This window comes from Pseudonaja textilis, chromosome 5 (assembly GCF_049901715.1).
Source record: "Pseudonaja textilis isolate UNSWEBS1 chromosome 5, rPseTex1.2, whole genome shotgun sequence".
In the NCBI taxonomy this organism is placed as follows: Eukaryota; Metazoa; Chordata; class Lepidosauria; order Squamata; family Elapidae; genus Pseudonaja; species Pseudonaja textilis.
This window is the reverse complement of record NC_141994.1, coordinates 21,827,374-21,851,602: the sequence shown is the minus strand read 5'-3', so window position 1 is coordinate 21,851,602 and position 24,229 is coordinate 21,827,374. Positions and strand designations below refer to the sequence as shown.

At 43.1% G+C, this 24,229-nt stretch overlaps 1 protein-coding gene across 7 annotated transcripts in view; it reads left to right on the top strand.

Moving 5' to 3' along the window:
• The window catches only part of CCDC146 (coiled-coil domain containing 146), an 87,935-nt gene extending 64,095 nt beyond the window's left edge, over nt 1-23,840 (top strand). For 5 of the 7 annotated variants that reach the window (XM_087934265.1, XM_087934261.1, XM_026701768.2 and 2 more), the window contains 12 exons: nt 13-240; nt 1,448-1,634; nt 2,413-2,511; nt 5,455-5,625; nt 7,662-7,750; nt 7,871-8,035; nt 8,430-8,654; nt 10,363-10,591; nt 18,672-18,800; nt 20,086-20,223; nt 21,406-21,654; nt 23,444-23,840. In XM_087934265.1, coding sequence (XP_087790391.1) covers nt 13-240; nt 1,448-1,634; nt 2,413-2,511; nt 5,455-5,625; nt 7,662-7,750; nt 7,871-8,035; nt 8,430-8,654; nt 10,363-10,591; nt 18,672-18,800; nt 20,086-20,223; nt 21,406-21,654; nt 23,444-23,647 — 2,113 coding nt within the window. In that variant the 3' untranslated portion in view covers nt 23,648-23,840. The remainder of the gene's footprint in view (nt 1-12; nt 241-1,447; nt 1,635-2,412; nt 2,512-5,454; nt 5,626-7,661; nt 7,751-7,870; nt 8,036-8,429; nt 8,655-10,362; nt 10,592-18,671; nt 18,801-20,085; nt 20,224-21,405; nt 21,655-23,443) is intronic. The other 2 variants (XM_087934262.1, XM_087934263.1) reach the window with 2 other exon arrangements.
• The last annotated feature ends 389 nt before the right edge of the window (nt 23,841-24,229 follow it).

Sequence of the window (24,229 nt, the reverse complement as noted above, 5' to 3'; positions counted from 1 at the left end):
TGCTCCTTACAGAGACATAGAGAAGAGAAAAATCTTGCTTCAGGAAGAAGCGCAAGAACTTGTGGAGATGTCCAAAAAAATGGAGACCAAGTGCATGGAGGCCATGGAGGAGAAAGAAGATGCGATCAAGGAGGTCGACGGGAAGAAAGCACTGCTCGAGATCAAAGAGCGAGAATTCAACACTCAGAGCAAGGTGCACGAGATGAATAAAGAGAACGAAGGCACCGCCATTTCAGAGAGGTGAGATTTTATTAGTCATGGGCCATTGTGAGTTCTTCCTGTTCCGGAACTTCTTTTTTTAGCGAATGAAGGCAAATGTACATGTCCCAGGATAGTGTTGCAGGATCCGCTCTTGAATCAGTCATCGAAACCAAAGGGAGGGAGGGAGGGAGAGAGAGAGAGAGAGAGAGACTGAGAGAGAGAGAGAGAGAGAGAGAGAGAGAGAGCGCCTGGGCCATCCTTCAGCCCTCAGATGGAGAGTGAACAATCCCCAGGTCTGGAGGTGGCTGATTTGGAAGAGGAGGAACAGCTGGATCCAGTGCCTGACGTGTGGATATGCAGAAGGCAGAGGAGAGGAGAGCATTGAAAATCTATGGGCTGGTCCTTGGGATGGAAGAGCCACCGCTTCTAGCGAAGTCCCTCTCTAGCTCTGGGGATAAAAGGCAGGGGGCGGAGATGAATAGATGTGGCAGACAACTATTTATCTCCCTGCCGGACAGAGTTGTTACTCTGTGGTGAGAGATTTTTTTTTTTTGCCAGGGCTGCTGGTGCTCCTAATAAAGGAATCATTGATTTAAATACAGAAGGTTTGTCGTGTGTGAGGAGCTGAGTCCGAACAAAAGGTTTATTCTTGCAATATATTTGGACTCATGTTGGACCCGAACCAAAGTGAATCTTTCTCTCTTCAGAACCTGTGCACTGGGCTGTTCTACATGTTGTGTTTATATGGTGCCTGGCCATGTGTAGTTGTTAATTATGGTGTTGATGGCAGGGTATTACGTTAATTGTTGCTTCCTTATGCCACAGTGCCCTCGACTCCTAAATACCTGGTAGTAGATCTGCACTCTTATTGATTGACAAGGGGCCCATTTCCCATTGTTCAATCATTTCTCTGGCTGTTTTGGTCTCTGCTCGGCCAACAATCATAATAGCCTGTAACCGTTCTTCATATGTTTTAGCCTCCAACCATCCCCTAATCACCCTGGTTGCTCTTCTCTGTACTCTTCCTAGAGTCTCAACATCTTTTTTTTAGTGTGGTGACCAAAACTGGATGCGGTACTGTAGGCGTGGTCTTACTAAGGCTTTATAGAGTGGCATTAGTACCTTCCTTGATCTTGATTGTACTGTAAAGTCTTCTTTGTAATTATCGCTGGTCTGAACCTGAGAGCTTCAATTGTGGGCCATTTGTTTTTGTCGTAACAAAAGCTCTTTTTCTACGCTTGTCTAGGGGTGTATTAGAAATGGGTTTTCGCAATGTGACCAATTTGAAACAGAAACTGCACGATACTCTGAGTCGGATGCAAAGGGAGAAGGAGAAGGATTTCCGAACATTTAAAAAGATGGAAATGCAGCTGAAAATCGCTCAGGAAGGCCTGATCCAAGTTCAGTCGCATCACGAAAGAATGCTTTTAGAGGTGCGTACCTCTAGTAAGCTTGAAGAGCAATGTCGAGTTTTATTACTTTTTTGGCTCTTTGGGCCAAATACTGTTAAAAGGCGGGTTGCTAAGAAGAGGGTGAGTGCAGGATGTCATCAGGGGTGTTATTCAAAAAATTCCAGCAACCAGTTTGCTGCCCAGTTGCTGGCTGGGCGTGGCCGTGGTGGGTGTGGCCTACCAGAACTTCCGGGAGGGCCGTTTTTCACCTTCCCAAGGCCCGGAGGCTTCCCTTGGGCCTCTGAGAGGATGAAAACGGCCTCCCACGGGCTCTGGAGGCCCCCCGGAAGCCGGAAACAGGCCCGTTTCTGGACTTCCAGAAGGCCCATTTTCCCCCTCCCAGAGCCTCCATGTGAACCCTGCACTTACCTGCATCTTAAACAGGCCATGTGGAGACTCCTGGGACGGGTGGGGTGGGCGGTGTGTTGGTTCAAATACCAGTTTGGTGAACCAGGTGCAAATTTAACATCCAGTTCACCTGAACCGGCCTGAACTGGTAGAATCCCACCCCTGGATGTCATACAATAGATATTTGATTGGTTTTTTGGGGGGCGGGGGGGGGGAATAATATAAATTTAAGATTTCCGAATCTATAAGAGCAATTTCTATTATATCAGCGGTCCCCAAACTTGCTGGTTTCTGATTTATTTGTTTTTTTAAACATTCAGCTCATGCATAAATATGGCATTGGTTATATTAAAATAACACACTTTCCTCATTTTTTTGTACATAACCTTCTTTTCTTCCCCCCATTGTACAGTTAGATGCTGCTGTCCCTAAAGACGATGGGACAATATTAGAGAGGCGAAGGGAGCTTCAGAGAGAAGTGGAAATAGCAAAGCGAAATCTGACACAAGAGGTAATAGGATAGCTGTGTTTTATTCATCTGCCAAGCCTACCAAATCTTTCATTGGATGCTGCTGTCCATATGCCTTCACCGAGATATTAAAGAACAGACATGTTATTTCTTGTTTAAAAAAAAAAAAATATCTGCAGGAAAACAGAAATGTTACTCCTTCTTTTTTTTAAAAAATCTCCTCAGGAAATCCAGTGTCTCCTACTCCTGCTATTCTTATTTCAAGTAGCCAGAAAGGTCTATGTACAGATCATATTTATTTATCGTTTTGATTTGTGTAGCTGCCTGTCTCGTGTTTGTGACTGTAGGCAGCTCAGCTAATGAGACGACCGAGCAAAAGCCACAGTAAACGATGTACAAACATCCAGAAAAAAAACAATAAACCCTTTAAAACCAGATTACAAAACCAAATCAAAACCATAATAGTATGGAGGGTCAGCGATGGTTAGTGGAACAAGGAAGGGGCAAGCAGAGAACACGCTGGCAATCATTACACACATGTCATCCTTGTCCTCCTGTCTCTCCCTAAGGAACAGGTCCTGTGCTTGCAAAAGAGAAAAAAAAATAGACACTTAAGATTAGTGACTCCTAGAGGGATTTTGGCTTAATCACTTATAACTAATATTTTCATTACTTTACTTTAGGACAGCATTGCATGTATCTATTACCGCTCTCCCTCTCTCCATCCATCTAGCATCTATCTACCATTTCTGTCATCTATCATATCTACCTATCTATCATCTACCTATCTATCATCTACCTTATATCTGTCTGTCTATCATCTATCTACCTATCATCCATCCATCCATCCATCCATCCATCCATCCATCCATCCATCCATCCATCCATATCTATCTATCTATCTATCTATCTATCTATCTATCTATCTATCTATCTATCTGCTATCCTATCTATCTATCATCTGTCATCTACCTATCTTCTATCATTATCTATTTGTCAATATCCCTCCCTCCCTCCCTCCCTCCCACCATCTATCCATAATCCATATATCAACCATTATCTGTCTGTCTGTCTGTCTGTCCCTCCCTCCCTCCCACCATCCACCTATCATTCATATATCAACCCTTGTCTGTCTGTCTGTCTGTCCATCCGTCCATCCTTCCGTCCATCCATCCATCCATCCATCCATCTATCCGTCCATCCATCCATCCATCCATCCATCCAATGATGTTTGTTAGGAAAAATTCAAGGGAAGGACTATTAGGAAAGCAATGTCAAGGTCCTTAGGACATGCAGGATGTAGATGGAAATCTTTCGGTTATTGTTTCTTCTTACCCCTTTTCCATTCGCTGCATATCCTCTTTGAATGGACCTCTCTGTTCTTTTGTGTCATTTTGTTCCTTTCTCCCCTGTCTGCCAGGCTGTTCTCCGACCCTTCCCATACTCCCCGGCAGGGAAGAAAGCTGGAGGGGGAGGCACCCTGCTTGGCAGGTTGCCAGGTTTCCTCTCCGATTTTTAGCCGTGGCTTCCCATGAAATTGTTTGGTCTCCATCTGGTTTTCTGTCTCAGTTTCATCCTTTTCTTTCATCAGGGATACCATATTCCCGTCTGCTTAGTACCATATTCCCCTTCTGCTTTGGGCACCGAGTGTGTGGTGTAGAAATATTGGTAATATACGGTAAAAATATTGGGCTAGCAGTGAGGGAACCTATGTTGTAATCCATCCTCAGTTTTGTTGGGATTGGTCACTCTCAAACTCAGCTCAGCTCATAGTATTGTTGTTGTTGTGTGGATACAATGGGAGGTGGGGATGTACAGATCTACTTTTGGGTATAAAACTAACAAACATGTTTGGGCCATCAGAATGAAGAAAAATAGCCTTTAGCAAGCACTGTACCTTACTATTTCAGATTTCTCCATTGCCCCTATCCAGAAAATTAAAAGAAAAAAAGCTCTTACATTGTTTATCCCAGCCTCAGCACCATTCTTATTCTTATAGTTGCATTACCCCTTATGTAAGGGGAAACTAAAGACTAAAAATATTTAAATAGAACATCTTCTGAATGTTCTTTCCCCTCCGATACATTTATGTGTATGGTTACTGATTTATTTCTTATATGCCCCCCACCTCACTACCCAATGCAATTCTCGACAGCTTACAATAGAATAAAAAATATGAGTATGAAAGCAATTTAAAATTGCAAGAATGAAATAGAAGGTGTAAACCAGGGGTCCAGCAGTGCTGAGGCAGGGTCTTCTCTGCCACAATCCACACCTTTTCTTGATGTATTGTTGAAATGTAGAAATATTTATTAGTGGAGTCTGAGGTTGACAGATAGATGACAAATGGATGATAGATGGATGGAGAGGGATGGAGATGGAGGGATGGATAGATGGATGGATAGATAGATGGATGCTGGATGATGGGAGGGAGGGCGGAAGGAAAGAGATAGAGATTGACAGACAATAGATGATAGATGGATGATAGATGGAGAGGGAGAGATAGATGATAGATAAATAGATAGAGATAGATAGATGAGAGATAGGTAGGTAGGTCGGTAGATAGATAGATAGATAGATAGATAGATAGATAGATAGATAGATAGATAGATAGATAGATAGATAGATAGATAGATAGATAGATAGATAGATAGATAGATAGATATAGATAGACAGACAGACAGACAGACAGACAGGATAGATAATAGATACTAATAAAGGAAAATATTTGTAGTTCAGGGTTGACATGAGGGGTCCTTGGTGTTCTCTGAATTTGGTGGTTTTCTTGCAGACGTTTTATTACCAAACTATCTAACACCATCAGTGTTGATGATGTTGCCTATTTTGGGTCATTAAAACATCTAAGAAAACAACCAGATCACCAAGGGCTCCACTGTTCAGCACCTGAGGCCCAAACATTCTCTTCTGTAGAGATTGATTAACATCACCCCATTCCGGGATTGTCCTCTGATATTTTCTACCTAGAAAACATCCACTGATGCTGAGGTGCGGACTCTCGAGCAGTGCATTGCTGAGGAAGACCAACTTATTCATGCTCAGGAGCATTACAGGGAAGAGTTCAATAACTTGATCCGCATGACCCAGCTCAAGGCGGATGAGCGGGAACAAAAATCGAAGGATTTCTTGAAAGCTCAGGTGAGGAAACTCCAAGGAGCATCTAACTTGGTCTTTCTATCTTGGGTCACCTGGACTTTCCATGCCTCCATAGAGTAGATGTTTAGACTCCTCCATAGTTTCTTCCTGTTCATTTTCATCACTGAAACAAGGGCACACTCCTCTTTCAAATCTAGATGACTGGCAAGTCTAAACTGATATGTAATATCATTGTTCTTCTTCCTCTACTGCATCCACTTGCCATGGGAAATCACCAGAATTGGGACTGCAATGGTAAGTTGGGTTTTTTTTTTCTGTGAGGCCTACCTGTATTAGCTACTTGTATTTGAGATGAGAAAGAGATTGGGGACAAAATATATTTAGACTTCAGCAAGGCATTCGACAAAGTAGACCACAACCTACTTCTTGGTAAGCTAGAAAAAGGTGGGAGAGACAGCATTACCATCAGATGGATTTTGTAACTGGCTGAAACCCGTACTCAATGAATACTCCTTAGTGATACTACATCTACATGGAAGGAAGGAAGAAGTGGAGTGCCACAAGGTTCCGTCTTAGGCCCAGGACTCTTCAATATCTTCATTAATGACTTAGATGAGGGAATAGAAGGGGAATTTACCAAATTTGCAGATGATACTAAGCTGGCAGGAATAGCCAACATCCTAGATCTGTGATGGCGAACCTATGGCACACAGAGCCACTTCTGCCAGCACGCTAGAGGTCGCCTGGAAGAGCCCCACTGCACATGCGCGCGCGCCGCCTGCCTGACAGCTAATTGTCAAGTATCTGGTGCGCATGTGTGGGGTGAATGGGGGGGTCGTGTGTGCATGCGCAGAGACACGCAGCACGCAACGGGGGTCGTGTGCACACGCGCAGGGGACGTGGGGGTGGCGCACATTGCCTTCTGGGTGCTGGCATGCAAGTGTGTGCATGCAATTTTTGGCACAGGAGCCCCAAAAGGTTAGCCACTACTGTCCTAGATGATAGGCTCACGATCCATCTGGATCTTAACAGACTTGAACACTTCATACATGTCTCTCTTAACAACAGAAATGCTGATAATTTAGGTCAGGGGTGTCAAACTCAAGGCCCAGGGCCCGTATCCAGCCCGTGGGGTGCTTAGATCTGGCCCACGGGCCTGTCCTGGAAGCAACGAAGGACTGGCCCGCAGTGCCTCTGCCCACGAAAAGGGAACCCGGGACGGGCCGCGACAGCCTCCTGCAACTCTCTGCCAGTGAAAACAGAGTTTGGGGAGGCCACACCAGGGGTGGGTTTCTACCGTCCACCTCTGTAGAACTGGTAGCTCTGCTGATGTTTCTGTCTCTGTAGAACCGGTTCTATGTCGGCTGATGTTTTTGCCCACCCGCCCACCCGGGCTCTTACCTGATCTTTATTTCCTGAATTTTTCAACTTTAGCTGCCGTGCGAGGTTCAGCTGCAGTTAAAAAAAGCAGGAAAAGAGGGCTGTTTCAAAGGCTGCTTCTCTGCACTCAGCGTGCTGATGACGATTTACAGGCGCGTAGCTCGCAGCATGCAGGGAAATACGTCATACATCACTGAACCTCGTAAATCACCGAACCGACAGTTAACCCTGTCGTATCCCACCCCTGGGCCATACGCAGTCTCCCCAAGCTCCATTATTTATGGTAGAGGGCTGCAGGAGGCTATTGTGGCCAAAAACAGAGTTTGGATCAGCTGCACGTAGCCTCCTTGAGCTCCATTTTCTCTGGCAGAGGGCTACAGGAGGCCATCATGGCCAAAAATGGAGCCCGGAGGGACAGGGCTGTCGTGGTCGAAAATGGAGCCTTGATGAGTGACACTGAGCTGGCCATGCCAACCCTGACCAAGCCCCCCCGAGGTCAAACACAACCCTGATGCGGCCCTCAATGAAATCAAGTTTGATACCCCTGATCGAGCTCCATTTTGATTTCTGGGAATACCGTATTCTATTTTTGAAATACAGAATGATGCTCTTGAGTAATCTTTGCCTCCTTGAATTTTAGAAATGGCTTTGCCATTCCAACAACTCCCCAACTACCCACTGCTATTTGTCTTTTGCAGCAGCGCCTGAATAACATCATTGCAGAAATAAAAACGAAAGACTTCGAAATTAGGGAGCATACAAAGAAACGGAGAGAGATTCATAGACAGTAAGAGAATTATTTCCATGGGGGGTTTGCTGGCATACTGTTGACAACAACAACAACAAAAAGGGAAATGGATACATCAATGTTTTCCTTAAAAAAAAATTTGGGTGGGGGGTGTTTCAGGATGAAAGAATTTGCCAAACTGTACGACGTTGTGCGGCACGAGAGAAACAAGTTGGTGAGCATTGTACACTGCGCTCGCCAGAAAACAAATGAAATTAAAGACAAAGTCAAAATGCTGGATAACGAGATGGAGATCTTAAGGACCAACGCCGTAATTAAGGAAAGGTGAGTATTCAGGAAAACAATTCACCTGAAAAATAATTTTCTTCCTCTTGGTGGCAGAAGTGGGGCAAGGTTGACTCAGCCTTCCATCCTTCTGAGGTGGGTAAAATGAAGACCCAGATTGTTGGGGCAAATTGTAAATCGCTTAGAGAGGGCTGTAAAGCACTCTGAAGTGGTATATAACACTGCTCTTGCCCTTCCTTCCTTCCTTCCTTCCTTCCTTCCTTCCTTCCTTCCTTCCTTCCTTCCTTCCCTCCCTCCCTCCCTCCCTCCCTCCCTCCCTTATTCCTTTCTTATTTTCCTTCCTGGTAGCATAGTGGTCAGCAGAATTAACCTGTAGTACTGCGCTCTAACCACTGCGGTGCCTCCGCACCTCTTACGTTTTCGTCGCCTTTAGAAAACTGCAGAAATACCAGATGAAGTATTCCAACAACGTTGCGATCAAGGACAGCATCCAGAGCGATGTTTGCAAGGTTTATCAGACCGTCCAGGACATGAAGGAGAAACGGGAGCAGCAGCTGATGGACGTCGAACGGCTGACCAACACGCTCACCCGGATCGAGGAGGAAATGGTCCAGTTGCGCAAGACGTACGAAAAGGCTGTCCAGAGACGAAATGAAAGGTATGGAAGCGGGCCCCCAAATTATTCCTGAATATACAAAATGTAAAGGAAGAGAAAATAACACCTTTTGATTAAAAAAAGCTTCGATTTTACTGGCAATAAATGTACTGTTACGACAGGTAGTCCTCAGTGCTAGGTTTTATCAATGGTTAGAGATAAGAGGTAGAAATTAGATAAAGAAAGATCATTGTTATTTGTAAGTAAAATATGAATGTTCATAATTGTAAGTATGCTAGCAGTGGTGGGATTCAACCAGTTTGCGCCACTTTGGCTGAACCAGTTGTTAAATTGATGGCTGGCCCCTCCCCTCTCTTCCAGGAATCCCCATGCACCCCCTTTTTGGCTTCCAGGTAAATGCAGGGAGGCCTACTAGGCCCAAAACGGGGTGTGGGGGATGTGGCGTCCCTCTGTGGCCCATTTCTGCTCCCAAGAGGCTGCAGGGAGGCCTACTAGGCCCAAAACAGGACCCGATGGGATGCACTGCACCCCCCCGCGGCCCGTTTTTGCCCCCAGAGGGGTGCAGGAGGCCGAGTGCTGCCTGCCACACCTCCTTGCCACACCCATCATGGCCACGCCCACCCAGCCTGTCATTAGGGCAGAGAACCGATTGTTAAAGTATTTGAATCCCGCCACTGTACGCTAGTACAATTAATATGATCATAAATAAGCTAATACAATTATAAGCATGGTTATAATTATCAAGTGTATTATTATTATTATTATTATTATTATTATCAGTATATGTGTTTCTTTTTTTCCCCTCTTTTGTAAAATGAAATGCCAATATACTGACAATATACTGCATTCAAAATACTTATGTATAAATAAAAAACTTTACTTAAAAAAAAAGATAGGTAGTCCTCAATTTACAACCACAATGGAGCCCCACATTTCTGTTAAGTGAGACATTTGTTAAGTGAGCTTTGCTCCATTTTATGACATTTCTTGCTATAGTTGTTAAGTTAGTAACACAGGTTGTTAAGTGAATCTGGCTTCCCCATCGATTTTCCTTGACAGGCGGTTGCAAAAGGCGATCGTGTGACTCCAGGACACCCCAAGAGTCATAAGTAAGAGTCAGTTGCCAAGCATCTGAATTTTGATCATGTGACCCCGAGGATGCTGCAAACGTTGTAATTGTGAAAAATAGTCCTGTCACTTTTTTAGCGCCATTATAACTTTGAATCGTCACTAAATGAACTGTGGTAAATCGAGGACTACCTGCATTCTGCTTGACGTGAACCTTATAGTGCCGTGACATGCCACAGGTGGCACGCAGAGCCATTTGTGCAGGCACGCGAGCCCCGCCCCCTTACCTGCACTGCACATGCGTGCTCCTCCCAGTTGATTTTCAGCCGTTTGAGGCCATTTTTGCCCTCCTGGTGACTCGAGGGAAGCCTCTGCAGCCTCGGGAGGCTGAAAAAGGGGCCTTCCGGAAATATCGGAAGTGGCGAAACAGGCCCATTTTCAGCCTCCTGATGCTCCAGTAGCTTCCCTCAAGTCTCCAGGAGGGCAAAAATGGCCTCAAATGGCCTGAAAATCAACTGGGAGGAACACGCATGTGCAGTGCAGGTAAGGGGGTGGGGGTGTTGCACACACATGCGCGGGGGAGCTCATTGTTATCACGCACACATGTGCTTTCAGCACACCACATGTGAATCAGATCTTTTATAATGTATTTTCACCATCCTTCCTCTGGATTTCATTGCAGTGGCGTTCAGCTCATCGAACGCGAAGAAGAAGTGTGCATTTTCTATGAAAAAATAAACATTCAGGAAATGATGAGCCGAAATGGCGACATTGAGATTAATGTGATGGATGAGAAAATACGCTATCTGAAACTGAAGATGATCGAGAAAAAGAGGCAGATTGAATTACACGTCAAAATGTTGCCCACCAAGAGGACTCTTGATGCTGATTTAGTGGTGCTTCAAATTCAGGTATGCAAGTGAAGGCGCATTTTCCCAATAAGATTTTTGTTTTAAATTTTAAGATAATAAGCTGGAATTTCTCCATCCGATAACCGGGTTAGAAGCTTCTTCCTGGTTGAGCGGATTATAATCTTTGCTGAGTTAGCACTCAGAATGAATAATAATAATAATACTTTATTGTCATTGTACATATATACACAGCATCCATTGTTCTGACCCAGGCTTCGTCAAACGTACTGAAACACACAAGCTTGTTTGAAAAGCAGAATCTATTTCAATGTTCCATTGGGATACCCATATCAAAATAACTTACCTTATGTCCGGCCAGAACTTGAAAATAACATTTAAAGTAGCACGGTATTTAAACAAAATGATTTGGTTGAGATCTGCATATGTGGGATTGATTGGGGTAGATTGCAAGGGTGACTCCGAAATATAACGTTATTATATTTTATCTATATCTTAAATTATTGTACATTATTACAATTTTATTTTGGATTGTATTTTATTACTATTATATCTTAAATCATATTTTGTCTAGATTCCATTTTAAATGGTATTTTATCAAATTCCATTTTAAATAGTATTTTATCAAATTTCATCTTGAATTGTTTTTATTAAATTTTAGTAACAAACTGTTGCTGGAACTTTGCACTTTGATATGGCCTAAGGGCTAATCAATAAAGACTTATTATTATTTCAATGCAATGCTGGGAATTACTTTCATTTTCCAGCCAGAACTCCTTACACACAGTTTCCCAAGATAAGCCCACACTTGTCAGTGCTGTGGAATGCTGCCAAAAACAGAAGTCTCCAAAGTAATTATAACAGAACCCACCCAAAGTATCAGAAAAAAACGACCAGAGTACAGAACTTCAAGAAGGACTCAGAATATATTGAACTGCTTTGCTTCCTGCAAAGGTTTCGTCATTGAGGTCTGACTTTTATCCCTCTTGGGAGGGGCAAACACTTCCCAGCCTTACTCCCGAGTCTCCCCTTCTACTTCAGCTGCTCTCGCCTTCTAGCACATGTGCACTGGGAACAGGCTCCCCTGGGTCCTCTGCCTCACCGCTGCCAGACTCCGGAGGTCTGGAGGCTGCACCCCACTAGAATACTTTAGAATACTTTATTGGCCAAGTGTGATTGGACACACAAGGAATTTGTCTTGGTGTAAATAATCTCAGTATACATAAAAGAAAAGAGACATTCGTCAGGAGTCGAGAATCATAAGGTACGACACTTAATGCTAGTCATAGGGTACCATAAGCAATCAATCATACTAGGAAACAGTCCATAAAAATTGTAAGGATACAAGCGACAAAGTTATAGTCATACAGTCACAAGTGGGAAGGGATGGGTGATAAGGAGGGATGAGAAGATTAACAGTAATAGTAGTGCAGACTTTGTAAATAGTTGGACAGTGTTGAGGGAATTATTTGCTTAGCAGAGTGATGGCTTTCAGGGGAAAACTAGTTGTTCTGGTGTGTAGTGCTCTATGGTGTCGTTTTGAGGGTAGGAGTTGAAACAGTTTGTGTCCAGGATGTGAGGGGCCTATAGATATTTTCACAGCCCTCTTTTTGACTTGTGCAGGATACAGGTTCTCCATGGAAGGCAGGTGGGTAGTAATTGTTTTTTCTGCAGTCCTAATTACTCTCTGAAGTCTGTGTCTGTCCTGTTGGGTTGCAGAACCAAACCAGACAGTTATAGAGGTGCAAGGTGACAGGTGGTCCTCCCAGATGGTCCTGGCCCCATCCCTGCATCGGATGCAGGGCCCTCGTCCGAGTTCTGTCCAGACTACCTGACTGGTCCCCTTTCTTCCTCACTGTCCGATACCTCTACCGCCTGAACCGGCTGCTGCCGAACCACAACAATTTTAAAAGTTTGCCATCTGCCAATCTTCATCCTCCAGCTAACTCAATTTTTGTTTGCTTCCTTTTATCTGCTTTGCTTCAGTTTTCTCCCTCAGTGTCTCCAAATTGGGACTGAGCTTGGAAACTTACGTTTATCATATTTGAACTGCAAAAATCCAAAGGATCTAACTAAGGGCTGCTGGATTTCTGCAAAGCAAGGATGTTAGCCCCATTGAAGGCAATAGGAGAATGTGCAGGCACCAGACTGGCTTGGCTGAGTTTCCAAGGTGCGTGCATTGTGATGAGGAAGGAAATGGACAAAGCAGACAGTTGAGCTGACTGGCACTTTCTCAGACAGCCTCTCCACTTCCCTTCCCATTACCAGGTCAAATTTAATAAGGGGAGAGTCTAGAGGCTAAATCATGTAAAAATGATGTTCAGACTCTGGAAGGAGTGCAGAGAAGAGCAACGAAGATGATTAGGGGACTGGAGGCTAAAACATATGAAGAACGGTTGCTGGAACTGGGTATGTCTAGTCTGAGGAAAGGAAGGACCAGGGGAGACAAGATAGCAGTGTTCCAATATCTCAGGGGCTGCCCCAAAGAAGAGGGAGTCAAGCTATTCTCCAAAGCACCAGAAGGCAGGACAAGAAGCAATGGGTAGAAACTCATCAAGGAGAGAAGCAACCTAGAACTAAGGAGACATTTCCTGACACTGGAAGATTTTAAAAAGATGTTGGATAACCCTTTATCTGTAGTAGTGTAGGATTTCCTCCTGCCTAGGCAGGGGGTTGGATTAGAAGATCTCCAAGGTCCATTCCAACTCTTTTATTCTATTCTATTCATGTGATGAATGACTGAGGGGACTATGTATCTCTAGTCTGTTTTACAAATCTTTATTTGTTGATTAGCCCTTGGGCCATATCAAAGTGCAGAGTTCCAGAAACAAATTATTACTAAAATTTGATAAAAGCAATTTAAAATGGAATTGGATAAAAATACGATTTAAAATGAAATTGGAATAAACTACGATTTAAAATGAAATTGGAATGAAATACAATATGTCTAGTCTAACGAAGAGAAGGACCAGGGGTGACATGATAGCAGTCTTCCAGTATTTGAGGGGCTGCCCCGAAGAAGAGGGAGTCCAGCTATTCTCCAAAGCACAAGTAACAACGGATGGAAACGAATCAAGGAGAGAAGCAATTTCTTGTACTAAGGAGAAATCTCCTGGCAGTGGGAACAATTAATCAGTGGAATGGCTTGCCTTCAGAAATTGTGGGTCCTCCCATCAGCTGGAGGTTTTTTGAGAGATTGGACAGCCATTTGTCTAGAATGGCATAGGGTCTCCATTCACCATTCTTCAATGGCTGGCTGGGGAATTCTGGGAGCTGAAGTCCACAAGTCTTAAGGTTGCCAAAGTTAGACACCCCCGCATTTAAATGTTCACTCTTATATAGGCAGAGGCCTAAGTATATGTGAGGTAGGAGATTTTGTGGCCCACCAATGCTTCTGCAGTGTACATGGGTCATTTGCTGATTTCTCCTCTAGAATTAGATCTTCATCATGGCCTTTTTTTTTTTTAAATGAAAGCGCAAATAAGGAACTTAAGAGTTCCTCTTCTGAACCGAAACTGATCCTCCTTCAAGATTCAAAGAGCAAAGATTTATCCACCACAAATGCAGAGGTTTCCTTCCCTTGTTCAAAGGACACGCTCCAAAAGCCTGCTTCAAAAATTAGCCTGCCCAGAGCAACAGATCAAGTTGTCGGGTGTTATGATCCGTTGTCTAGAAACCATTCTAATATAAATCCTAAATGTACTTTCACTCCTGTTGCTGTCAAACAATGAGTCAATTCAACCAAACAATTCTAAGATATAACTCTAAGATATAACAGAAGATAAACTCTGTTTCGATTTTAATCCTTGCTTTAAATAGTCAAGAACTGCTCGATTGTGGACAATCGCTTAAATGTGAGCCAGCAGTATGTTGCAGCTGCCAAAAAAAGCTAACGCAGTTCTAGGCTGCATTATAGAATCAAGATCGCCTGAAGTGTTAATACCACTTTAAAAATACCTTGGTAAGACCACACTTGGAATACCGCATCCAGTTTTGGTCACCATATTATGGAAAAGACGTTTGGAAAAAGTACAGAGAAGAGCAACAAAAATGTTTAGGAAACTGGAGGCTAAAACAGAATGATTACTGGAATTGGGTATGTCTAGTTTAATGAAAAGAAAGACTAAGGGTGACAGGATAGCAGTGTTTCAATATTTCAGGGGCTGCTACAAGGAAGAGGGAGTCAAGCTATTCTCTAAAGCACCTGGAGGCAGGAGAAGAAGCCATGGATGGAAACTAATCACAGAGAGAAGCAACTTAGAACTACGGAGAAATTTCCTAACAGTGAGAACCATTGACCAGTGGAACAGCTCACCTCCAGAAGTTGTGGGTGCTTCGTCACTGGTGGTTTTTAAGAAGAGATTGGACAAACATTTGTCTGGAATAGTATAGATTTTCCTGCTTTGAGCAGGGAATGGACTAGAAGAACTCCAAGGTCCCTTCGAATTCTGTTGTCAGATCTCCCCACTAAATGGTAAAAGAATATTGTGAACTGCTTCCCTGTAGGGACATTCCTTTCTTTCTGAAAATGCATGCTTACTCTTGACCTTATCAGCAAATTGCAAATTTTCCCCCCTATGGTATTTTTAAAATTCATTCCTGCATTGAGTTCTTACTTTTGACATATTTTTAATAGTTAAAAAAAGTCCGTGTGGCTAAACTGAAACACAAAGCTACAGCTCTACTTTTGTTTGTTTTAATCAGCCAAAAGTTAGGCCTCATTAACAATTTATGAAGCAAATTAAATATTTGCTTTGGTTACTGTCTTCTTCTAAACACATTCCTTATTTATTGGCTGCATAACCTTTGAACAGTTAACGTTTTCTCTGGCAAAAGATGTTAATAAGACATGTGCTCCAATTGGCCTATGGGGCATGACTTTGGTACACCCCATAGCTGTGTTTTTATTTACCCACTTAATTTACTTGATATATTGAACTGCTTGCAATACAATTTAAAACCGAGATCTTAACTCAGCATTTTTTTTAAAGGCAAGTAAAGTGCACGGTTTAAAATTAACTGCAATTAAAAGCTTTTCAAAAATATGGATTTTAAAGGCTTCTTTGAAAGTTGAGAAGGGACCTTCAACTCTGCAGAACGTTTTCAAAAGCTTTAGCAGCAACAGATGAATGGTTGCAATTTTCTTGACAGTGAGAACAATTAACCAGTGGAAAAGCTTGCCTCCAGAAGTGGATGTGGATGCTCCATCACTAGAGGTTTTTACGAAAAGCCTTAAAAGAAGTCTAACAATCACCTCCATTATTTAGACATGGAGGCGTCTTGCCTTTCCTCAGCGATACTTTTATGATGTTAAACAAAGTATGTTTAATAATTCCCAGCAGAAGCTATAAGCCAGGCTGGACGTGGATCTTGAAGACAAACATTACATATATTGCTCTGGGCAGTTTGTCCACATTCTCAGTTGAATGCTTGGTGCTCTCTAAACTTGATGGTTTTCTTGCAGGTATTTCATTACCAAACTAGGTAACATCATTAGTGCACTGATAATGTTACCTAGTTTGGTAATGAAATGTCTGCAAGAAAACCACGAAGCTCAGAGAGTACCAAGGACCCCACAGTTCAACCCTGAGCTATGATATTTTTCTTATATTGATACATTCTCAGGGGTCATAAACGGAAATTGATCTAGTTCTAACTACTTTAATAGGTTACTAGACACCAGCAAGCTGAATCTTATGTTACAGGTGGCATTCACACACCAGTACATAGAAGAGATTTTTAGCCACAAAAATAAATCACTGAAAGTCCACAAAGGACAAATGGCTGCAAAAAATGATGGAGTTAGCCGGAATGGTTTAAATTGACTGCTTTGATCAAAGAAAAAACAAAAAAACAACCTTTTGTTTCTACATGGAAATTACTTTTGGACTTTGAGTTTTGAGGTAGAAAAAAAAATGATTTTGAAGTTTGATTTTGGGTTTTGTTGATTTGATACGTTTGGTGTTACAGAAATGGCAAATATATATTATCATACATAAGTAAAAAGTTGAGGTTTTATGTCACTGCTATATTTTACTGCATCAAAAGGAATTGGAAGTCAATGCTTTTCTTTTCTCCCCCTTTCCCCTGCCCCTTTCCCACTTCCTCTTTTTCTCTCTTACTTTCCCCTTATTTACATTTTACTTTGTATTTTTGTATTTTATATTGTGATAAACTAATAAAATACTTAAATCCTTTTAAAAAGCCACAGCGAACAGAACTTTTGAGGACCCTGTAACCAAACGCTAGAGGACTTAGCCTTAATGAAATAGCACATTACACTAGTCCTCACCGTAGACAAGAGAGCAAGGAGAAAAAATGGACAATGGAATCCATCCTTTTAACAAGAATGCTAGATATTCCTTAATCTGGTATCTAGCTGAACCAATTTCCAGCTATTTGGAGAGGAATCTTTGTCAGTGAGTCCCAAAGGTGCTTTTTTTCAACTGGCAACTGGACTTTCTGGTTTTTCTTTGAAGACGTTTTGCTTCTCATCCAAGAAGCTTCTTCAGCTCTGACTGGATGTGGGCAATGCAGACAGCTCTTTGCAGACAACTGGTCATTTGCATCTTCTTAGAGAGTCGTTGAGGCCACTTGGAGGTTTATCTGTGTCCTCAGAGTCACTTGAGTGGTGCGGAGTCTTCTTGGAATTGCTGAAAGGACTGTTGTAAATTGGAGATAGAGGATGTCATTTATCTCCAGTCTACAACACAGCCGACAACATAGTTCTTTCCAAGATGGCTCCACAGCCATTTGTACCACTCAGGTGACCCTGGGGACACAGATAAACCTCCAGGTGGCCTCAACGACTCTCTAAAAGGATGCAAATGACCAGCTGTCTGCAAGGAGTATAAATCCTTCCGTTCCACACCACCCAGTCAGAGCTGAAGAAGCTTCTTGGATGAGAAGCGAAACGTCTTCAAAAGAAAAAACAAGAAAGACCAATTGCCTCCTGAAAAAAGCACTTTGGGGACAACCATGACCTGGATGACTGAGAATCTCCATAGACTGTCAGTGTGTTTTTACTGAGTTGTTTATAAGTGTGCTTTGGATATAATATGCAGGATGGCAGGGACCAATGCCAGCAAATGTGAACATTGTATATTGCTATCCTGCCGCACATTTAAGTGTTCACTGAAACGATAACCACATCCTGTTATTCGGAGGTACCTGCACTTTTTTCCACTTAACACTTTGCATTTTGTAGCATGGAGCAACCTGTTTGTCTGTTGCGGATTGTCACAAACATATGTCATTTTCCTGAAATGTAGCTGTCCAGCCAATTTTTAAAACAAAATGTTCTCGGGAAAGGGACATCATTTTTTTTTAACCTTATTTTCTCACATTAATTCTCTCCTTCCCTTTTAAGTGATTCTGCTGAGGTTCTAATTTTTTTGGAGGGTGATGTTTTCACCTTTTTCCTGTGATACAAGTTAACTGCTGAGAACAGGAAGCAAGTGAATGGTGTAACTTTACAAGAAAAAAAAGAGAAGTAGAAACTCCAGAGAATGAATCACCTGCTGATTCTTTTGAGGAAATGCTCATTTTTGTGGCCGAGGCCTGTTTTCTTAGAATTTGTTATGCCAAAAAAAAAACCAGAAAGAAAGAAACAAAGAGAGATAGATAGACAGAAAGAGAAAGAAAGAGAGAGAGAGAAAGAAAAAGGTAGAAAGGGAAAGAGAGAAAGAAAGGGAGAAAGAAAAAAGGGAGAAAGGGAAAGAAAAAAAAAGACAGAGAAATAAAGAGAAAAAGAGAGAGAGAAAGAAAGAAAGAAAGAAAGAAAGAAAGAAAGAAAGAAAGAAAGAAAGAAAGGAAGGAGAGAAAGAAAGAAAGAAAGAAAGGAAGGAGAGAAAGAAAGAAAGGAAGGAGAGAAAGAAAAAAGGGAGAAAGGGAAAGAAAAGGGAGAAAGGGAAAGAAAGAGAAAGAAAAAGAGAGAAAGAAAGAGAAAGAAAGAGAAAGAAAAGGAAAAGAAAAGAAAAGAAAAAAGAGGTTAGGTCCAATTAGTCTCTGAAAGAGAATCTTTAACTATTCTAGTATTTTGTTTTGTAATGATGAAGAATACAAATGCTGCCTTACCAAACCAGTTGCTTAAGATATCTATTTGTTGATCTTTTTAAAATAGTTTTCACAATGCAAGGACAAAATTAAAAGCCTGGAGAAGCAGTTTACTGACCCAGACCGAGAGAACAGAGTAAGAGCCTTGCCTGGAAAGGACCCCTCCATTCAAGAGCTCTTCAAGAAGATAGAGGAGGTAATATCCATCCTGCCAGAAAAACCCTTGCAGCAAATAACTGCGTTCCATATTAAGTGGATTTTTAAAAAAAAATGGTGGGTGGGTGGGGAGAGACCTTGACAAATGCATAAAACCAGAGGTGGGATTTTACCGGTTCAGACCGGTTCAGGCAAACTGAATGTTGCATTTACTCGCTAGTCGAACCAACTGGCTGGCCCTGCCCATCTTGCCCCTCCTCTCCCAGGAGTCCCCACGTGTCCCATTTTGGATGCAGGGAAGTGCAGGGTCTGCACGAAGGCTCTGGGAGGGGGAAAAAGGGCCCTCTTAGAAATTCCATAAGTCTGGAAATGGGCCTGTTTCTGGCTTCCGGAGGCCCACCGGAGGCAAAAAATGGCTGAACTGGAAGTTCTGGTAGATTACACCCACCAGTTGCTGGGATATTTGAATCCCACCCCTGCATAAAACCCACAAAACTGCTTCCCAAAAAAACAATATTCCAGTGTCATATCTTTCCGTTGCATCCTCCTACGACAAGAGTCTTCAAACTTGGCAAGTTTAATACTTGTGGACTTCAACTCCCAGAATTCCTGAGCTAACATGACTGGAGGAGGAATTCTGGGAGTCCACAAATCTTCAAGCTGTCGAGTTTGAAGACCCTGACTCTCCCCCCACCAAGTTAACCAAACGTTTGAACCTGGGAAATTCTAGCAGTTAGAGCAAGGGTCTTTAAACTTGCCAGCTTTAAAGACTTGCGGACTTCAACTCTCAGAATTCCTCCTCCAAGTCATGTTGGCTCAGGAATTCTGGGAGTTGAAGTCCACAAGTCTTAAACTTGCCAAGTGTGAAGAGCCCTGCAATAGAGGGTTTCTTTTCTTTTCTTTTCTTTTCTTTTCTTTTCTTTTCTTTTCTTTTCTTTTCTTTTCTTTTCTTTTCTTTTTCTTTTCTTTCTTTCCTTTCCTTTCCTTTCCTTTTCCTTCCTTCTTCCTTCCTTCCTTCCTTCCTTCCTTCCTTCCTTCCTTCCTTCCTTCCTTCCTTCCTTCCTTCCTTCCTTCCTTCCTTCCTTTCCAGTGTGTCTCTGTGGGCTAGAGCTGCCCAAAATGTAGAGATTACAAATGATAGTTAAGCGTTTTGTTAAAAACGTTGGTTAGGGAAAGCGGTCGTGACTTAACCCAAGAATATTGGAGGTGTCTCCCGTCTTCAAGCCCCAGTCAAAGGCCATCATAAGTCTTAATGTCAAAATGATTTTGGCTTCTTCCTGATTATTTGTATTTGTCTGCTTTTACATGTTTGCTTTTGCTAACAGTTGGAAATTAATCTGACTCGGAAAGAGGAGAAACTGCTGGAAAAGGAGTTTATTTATGAGCAAGTTTCCCGAATGATGGAGAAAATCAGCGTCAAAGCAGAAAATGGCAAGGAGGAAACCTTAATCCTGGCTAAAAAGGTAGGATGATCACGATTTGGTTTGATGATGCCAGCTATCACTACAGGTGGTCCTCGACCTACGACCACAATGGAGCCCAAAATTTCTGTGAGGCATTGGTTGAGTGAAATTTGCCCCATTTTACAACCTGTCTTGCCAGCGTGGTTAAGCGAATCACTGTCATTCTTAAAAGCAGCACCACGGATGTTCAGTGAATCTGGTTTTCGCCGTTGACTTTGCTGATCGGAAGGTCGCAAAAGGGGATCGTGTGATCCTGCAACACCACAGTTGTCATAAATACAGGTTGCCCTTGACCTTACAACCGCAATTGAGCCCCCAAATTTTGTTGTTAAGTGAGACATAGGGGAGGATCAGCACAAACACAGGGGAGGATCGAATGTTGACCAGCAGTGGTGCCGATAGGCAGCTGGTCTCCTGACAAGGAACAGCTGCCTCCTCCACTCGATCCAAGGAGACAGAGAGCAGAGAGAGCTCAAAGAAGGTCTGTGAGGCTACTCGGGAGGAGGTCGCCTCACCCCCTCCTCACAAGGAACACCTGGAGGGGAGAAACTTAAGGAATTAAGTCTTTGCCAGGAAGAATTTTTTGCTTTGGCTTACACACACACACACACACACACACACACACACACGGCCTCTAGTCGTGCCTGTTGCCATTGGCCTTGCCTCGCTTGGGAGATTGCTCTTTGCCTTTTGATTTGGACTGAGCCCTTCTCTGCGTTTGGCCTCTGCTTCCCTGGAGCTTTGGAACGGCTGGCACACAATTTTTGGCACAGGAGGCCAAACACGTTAGCCACCACTGCTCTAGGCCCCTGCCTTGCCTTGACCACTTGGGTCATAATAGGATGCTCCATCAACAGGTGGTTTTCAAAAACAGATAACCATTTCATCTTCTTTTAATGACTCCATAATCCCTCTACCTGGAGGTAGAATCTGGGCAACTGAATGGAGTCTTTACTGGCCGGATGCCCTTCCTGTCTCCAATGTGGAGTTTTTCCCCCCAGCAGGTATGTTCTCACTGTGCCCAGAGAGAGAAATCAGAGCCTCCTGATTGTGACAGGGATGATATAAGGTCTCCAGCCTTGAGCACCGGAGGGGGGCAGGGGGAGGGCTGGACTAGAAGACCGCTGAGGTTCCTTCCAGCCCGTATGATTCCACCTTCTTTGTTGCTGTGATTCCTTCCAGATGAACATGCTGCAAGAGAAAATAAAGAGCACCACTCAGAAGATCATGGCTCTCATTGCGGAGCTGTCCATGCAGCAGGCCTTCGCCATTAAGCTGCAGCAAGAGATGCGGGACAAAGAGCAGACCATCCTGTGCATCGTCTCCCGACTGGAGAAAGGGCTTCCTCCTCCGAGAGAAATCGAGCAGGACTGGCTCAGGGTGCTGCGGGATGAAAAAATGCACGCGATCGCAAGCGAAGCCAAAGCGAAAGTGAGTCTCTCAACAATTGGAACAGAACGGAACAGAATAGAATGGAATGGAATAGAAAACAGAATGGAATGGAATAAGAACAGAATAGAGTAGAGTAGAGTAGAGTAGAGTAGAGTAGAGTAGAGTAGAGTAGAGTACAGTACAGTACAGTACAGTACAGTACAGTAGAACAGAACAGAACAGAACAGAACAGAACGGAATAGAAAATATGGAATGGAATGGAATAGAAAATAGAATTGAATAGAAAATAGAATGGAATAAAATGGAATAGAATAGAAAATATGGAATGGAATGGAATGGAATAGAACAGAATAGAACAGAATAGAATTAGAGAACAGAACAGAACAGAATAGAAAATATGGAATGGAATAGAAGAGAATAGAATAGGAGAGAGAATAGAATAGAATAGAATAGAATAGAATAGAATAGAATAGAATAGAATAGAATAGAAGAATAGACTATAGAATAAATAGAATTAAATAAAATAGAAAACAGAATAAATAGAATAGAAAATAATAGAATAGAAAATATAAAAGAACAGAACAGCAGGGAAACTAATGTACATTCATCTTAATACTAATACGTGTAATCCTCGACTTATGACTACAATTAAGCCCAAAATTTATGTTGTTTAAGCAAGGCATTTGTCGAGTTTTGCCCCATTTTGTGACCTTTCCTGCCACAATTGTTTAAGTGAATCACTACAGCTGTTAAGCTAGGAAGACAGAAGGTTAAGCGAATCTGGCTTCCCCATTGATTTTACTTGCCAAAAGGTGGCCAAAGGGGAAATTGCAAAGGGAACACAGCAACGGTCATAAGTATGTACCAGTTGCCAAGCATCTGAATTTTGATCACATGGTCATGGGGAGGCTACAAAGGGTTGCTAAGTGTGAAAAACGTTCACCTGTCATTTTTTTTCAGTACCTTATGTACCTTTGAACTGTCACTAAATGAACTGCTGTAAGTCGAGGAATACCCGTAGAAAATTTGAACAAGGAAAGAGAGCAATGAAAAAAAATTAGGAAAACAACATCCCTCCTTCGGCCAAACAAGCCGGCTTATATAACTGTTCTAAAGTCAGGGAAAATAGAGGGGGCTCCCCTCTAGCACAGTGGCCCCCCAACCTTTGGGGCACCAGGGACCGGTTCCGTGGAGAAAGGTTTTTCCGTGGATCAGAGGGGGCGTAGTTTCGCATACTGACTGCACTCCACAGAGGGGGCTCGCTTGTTTGCACAGCCCGGTTGTTGGCATGCCGTGGCCCAATAGTGGCCCACGGACCGGGGAGGGGTGTTTGGGCCCTTTGCTCTAATACGGGGGTCTCAAACTGGATGTCTTCAAGGGCTGGATCAGCATTGTAGTTCTCCTTCATGGCTGGTGGGGGGGAAGATGGCCTGAACAGTTTCCTGCAGCACTTTGCCAGCCAAAATGGGGTGTGGAGGCACAGCCCCCCCAAACTCTATTTTGGCCGCCAAAGTGCTGCAGGGGGCTGTCCAGGCCAAAAACAGGCCACGCAGGGGCCGCACATGCCCTCCTCCCGTGCCCTGTTTTGTCTGGCAAAGTGCTCCAGGTCATCCAGGCTAAAAATGGGCCACATGGGGGCTGCCCGTACCCCGTTTTGGCTGTCAGAGGCGATTGCTATTTGCAGGCCAGCCCCATGGACCAGATTTAAGCACCCCCATGGGCCACATTTGGCCTGCGGGCCTTGAGTTTGACACCCCTGCTCTAACAGGTCAATGCATCTTAGGCAGTGGCTCCGAAGAAATTTAACTGAGATCTAATCTTCTTCCAGCAGGCCCTGGAAGAAGAACAGGCTGCCCTGCCAACTGCCGTCCACACTACGGCGGAGCAGCGTCCCAACGCCTACATCCCCGATGACGAAAACGTTCTCCCGCTACCGAGGCCTTACGGCTCGCTGGTGCCGTTCAAACCGAGTGAGCCCAGCGCCAACATGAGGCACATCAGGAAGCCAATTGTGAAACCAATAGAAATCTGAGCGGCTTCAAGTTCTGGTGAAGGAGAACAACTTCTCGCTCCGAGAAACAGTCTATTTTGCATTCTATTAAAAGATGTTCCCGGGATGATAAGGGGCAGGCATGAAAATGTATGGCTTAGTAGCTCAAGGAATGTTTTTGCCTTCTTGAAAGTTCTGGAAATATGTAATGAAATAAACGTTGGGATAAAAAATAGCTGAGAATGCTTGTAGTTTCTTAGGGTGTGGCAAATACCATCATCATTACTACACTTTTTTGCATTTGGAATGAAAACATTTAATGCAATATTTGGAAGCCTTAGCTATCATAAAGTCATCTGAGCTGTGTTATGATTTCAACTTCCAAACTCATAAACATGGGATAATTTGCAGCTTCTTTCAGTGCATAAGTAAAAATCTCAAGCAGGTTGAGGCTGTGCATTAAACCCTTCATAAATCTTAATATTTGTATTAAGGATGGAAACTTTACTCTGCAGTGGTTAGAAAAAATGTTAAATTTTAAATAGAAAAGGGACATAGAAAAGAATGTTGGAAGTCAAAAAGGTTAAAAGTGTTGAGCTGGTGAGCTGGAGAGCTGACAGCCTG